We start from the raw sequence: 3905 nt of genomic DNA, 5'->3' as shown, positions 1-3905 counted from the left end.
AATAAAACAAATAAATAAAAACCTATTTTGCGCCTGGACTTTTCCTAAGTGTTTGGTCGAGCTTCTCCTACAATTTGTGGTGTGCGTTCTGATGTTATAACCCAAATGGAGGGACATACAATTTTTTTAACCAGTACCTCTTTCCAGGCAAATATACACTCGGAGGTCTTCCATTGCCACCTCTACAGCGCGATTCAATTTTGAATACATACGAATATAGTATGCATCACTTTTTTATTGCACCGCCAACTAATCAGCAGTGGCTTTTCCAAAATTTAACGGTATCGACTGTTTTGCCCGAAATTTTATGTTGGAACGGCATTTACAAATAAAAAGAAGGCTACTAAAATTACTTGAAACTATGACATATTTATTAAAATATAGCATGTAATTAAACATTTAAATACAATGACGTCATACTTCTATAAACAAAATCAACAATTTTAATTTATAAAAAAAAAATACAAATCGGAGCTTAGACACCATCTACATTTGCATTACAAAGTAATTACTCTTTGATTAGAGTTTGTAATGTGCTTGCATATATTCCAAATTACTGTCTATTTCTGAACTGCTATCCATCACTTCCTTCGCTGCTTGGAGGTAGGATTTGGCGCGCATCAAGTCTCCCGTGTGTGCTGCCAGTACAGCCAGGTTGTTCAGTGCGGCGCCGTTACGGGCGTCAGAGGTCAAACAGAGCTGGAGACAACGTCGGGCCAAGTGAAAATCTCCAGTAGACTTGAAAGTAAATTTTTTAAATGTTAAACTATGTACATAGATATATGTATGTATGTTTGTATTGTATAAACATACAAATTGTGGAGTGTATTAGGATGAGCATACGTGTGTATTAGGGATGTCAATTTTCGGGGTTTTGTCGATCCCGGGATTTTCGGATTCTGAAAATACAATCCCGTTATCCCGGGATTGTCCCGAAATTCAGGCAAAAGTGCAACACATCTGTGATCATCCTATTATAGTATTTTAAATCTGATTGATATAACAAAAAAAAAGTACAATTTATTGTAATTCATTTACATTTATTAAGGCGATAGATCAGTATTTTCAATCAACAAAAAACAAACAAAATTTGACAAACATATATGTATGTATGTGCATATCCTCATTAATTTATAACATAGTTTTTGTACTACAAGTACAAATGCATATACGGTCACTCACAGAAATATTTTGCATAGATTTTTTTTTGCAATATTCAGAATATTTTTCATGGTATTTTTTTTTTGTTAATTTAAAAAAATATATATATGTATGTGCATTTTTGAAGTTGCTAAAACATCCCGTTGACATTTTATATTTTTTTTTTGCCACAAAAAATCATCGTCAGTAAAAAAAATTCAAAAATCAAGGGAGTTTTTAGCAACTTTAAAATTGCACTTTATTGTATTAAATTGAATGGGCTATAAAACTGCATAATAGAATTTTTTGTAAAAATTATGATTAAAAAGTTTGATATTTTTATGATAATTTGGTGAACTTAAACGAACTCTCTCTAAAGTGTGAAGTTTTGATTTACATGATTTTTGTTGTAAAATGAGCTAAATACTTTTTTTAATGCAAAATATTTTTGTAAGTGAATGTATTTGGTATAGCAGTAACTGCCTATGTAACTATATAAAATTTTTTAAATCACTGTTTGAGATCAATTTAAGATATTATCAGTATATTTAAGTAATAATAAAAAAGTTAACACATTTAAGTAAAAAATAAATATATAAGTGCATCACCTATTCCATTTTGAGCGAAGCAAAATCATTCCTTCTTTTGATGGAAATGCGATCTTAAAGAAATTATAGCATTAAGGGTTGCAAAAAATTCTTGTTTTGCCCTTGAGAGGGGATATTTGTGATACAAATTTAATTGGCTAACAAAAAAATTGTTTCCAGCAATCCCGGGATTTAAATCGACAATCCCGGGATATTCGGGACTTAAAAAAGACCGGGATCCCGGGATTGACATCCCCTAGTGTGTATATGTACATATGTACATATGGATATGGGTAAATGCATATTAATGTTTTACGAATACGAGTACAAATAGAATTTCCAAAATTATAAAAAATATTTGCTTGTGCAAATAATATGTAAGTAGTAAGCTTAATGTGACCAACTATTTCAAAGCTCAAAGAAGTACAGGTTAGGTTAGGTTAAGTTAACACCGCGAGTTGATTACAAAATTTCGAATGCAGCTAATTTCGAGCCCTGAAATCTCAGCGTTTTTTTCAGAAGTGCGAGCCAAAATGCTTCCATTTTAGCCTCGCGAAGGTTGGACAGTCTAAAAGAAAGTGTGGAGATGATTCCACTTCATCTTCCTCTTGACAGCTGATAAAAAAGGATCAGTTGAAATTAATAGTCTCACCGCATGACTACCAATCGCACAATGGCCTGTCAGAACCCCCATCACTAGCCCTTGAGAGGTAACGTGTTTGAAAGTGCCCTATAAAAATATTTGCTGCAGCAGAGAAACGTCTTATTTTCCTTTTTTATGTCACAAAAGGGCCCGGTTTCGTTTAGCCTAATAACAGTTCGCGCTCCGACAATTCTGTCTACAATATCCGCAGGCGCCGTGATCAACATATGAATGTTAAGCGCCAGTGTAGGTGTGGATCCTAATGCTCCGCTAATTCCTCTTTTACAAGTGTAGCCTTCTCGAGTCAGTTCCACCAGACAAGGGCTCCTTGAAAAAATATAGGCTTAAATCTGGTTTCTTAGAGCTAATGAATTAATTTGGGCGAGAGACCTCACCTTTTACCGATTGCACCCTACAGCAGTACAAGGCAACCAAAACCTTTCTTACCCTTTCCTCAATATTAGGCTACCACGACAGCCGCCGTTGATCGCCGTTTTCAGCAACAATGAAGAGAGACTGATTGGCCTAAAATACCAAGTGGAAACATGTGCGCCTTTTCCGGTCTACGGGATGAACGCAACACTGACTACCCTCCAAGCCTTGGGGATGTACCCGGTCCTCACGCAGTTCGCATAAATAGGATCCAACCAATTGCACGACACCTTCAGAGGCCTTTGCAGCTGCGCAGGTATGATGCCATCGGCGACTTTAATGGTTTGAACGAATTTATCGCCTAGGCCACGTGACGATCGTCCGGAAGATCGGAGTAGCGCAGGACCTGGGGGGAGCTTCTGAAAGCGGTTAGCGACAGTTTTCGAATCGCTATCGCACTTTTTGACGCAAAAATATTTATATCATGTGTCAAACAGTGCGATAGCGATCCGAAAATTGTCGCTAACTGGTTACGAAATCTCTCTCCTGATGCACAAAATATTGCAAAGAAGTACATTTGACTGTACTTCGAAGTACGAAGTACAAGAGCGAAAAAAGAAGTACTGTACTTCCGAAAGAAGCACGGTTGGTCACACTAAGTAAGCTAGAAGTAATGATACCATAGTGCTACAAAAAAAAGTCTCGAAATACACCCGAAACAAAACTCAGTGCAGGTTGTAGGTAGGGTCGAATATAACATGAAATTGCTTTCTTTTATGGTGATTTCGTTTCTACCAAAATATGTCGCCTTTTGATTGCCCCTTTCTCTTTTCGTGTTCGATTCTAAATTAAAGTCAACACTGACCGTGTGGGTACATGTAGGAAAATTCCCTACTCGTAATGATTTTAGTCCAAAAAAATTAGTGTAGAGAAAAGAAGGACAGATTTTTATAAATAAGTTGAATATAGGGCTTTTTCGAAAAATCTAAATTTTTATGCAAAAAAATTTGTTTCACTCAAAATGCAAACATGTAGATAATAGCAGAGAACTTAGATAGATAGAGAAGGTGCAAACTGAAAGTGGAAACTATTCGCGGACGAAAAATTAACAGCCTTAGAAAAGTTCAAGTCGGAATGTAAAAATTCTGTTGAATTTAATGTTG

At 35.8% G+C, this 3905-nt stretch overlaps 1 protein-coding gene across 1 annotated transcript in view; it reads right to left on the bottom strand.

Moving 5' to 3' along the window:
- Positions 1-370: 370 nt before the first annotated feature.
- LOC118740403 (tetratricopeptide repeat protein 8) overlaps positions 371-3905 on the bottom strand; it is a 76927-nt gene continuing 73392 nt past the window's right edge. The window contains exon 5 of the mRNA XM_036471925.1: positions 371-738. Coding sequence (XP_036327818.1) covers positions 520-738 — 219 coding nt within the window. The 3' untranslated portion in view covers positions 371-519. The remainder of the gene's footprint in view (positions 739-3905) is intronic.

The sequence above is a fragment of the Rhagoletis pomonella genome, unplaced genomic scaffold (assembly GCF_013731165.1).
Source record: "Rhagoletis pomonella isolate Grant_MI unplaced genomic scaffold, Rhpom_1.0 Rhpom_scaffold_00006, whole genome shotgun sequence".
NCBI lineage: Eukaryota > Metazoa > Arthropoda > Insecta > Diptera > Tephritidae > Rhagoletis > Rhagoletis pomonella.
This window is presented reverse-complemented; position numbering and strand designations above follow the sequence as displayed.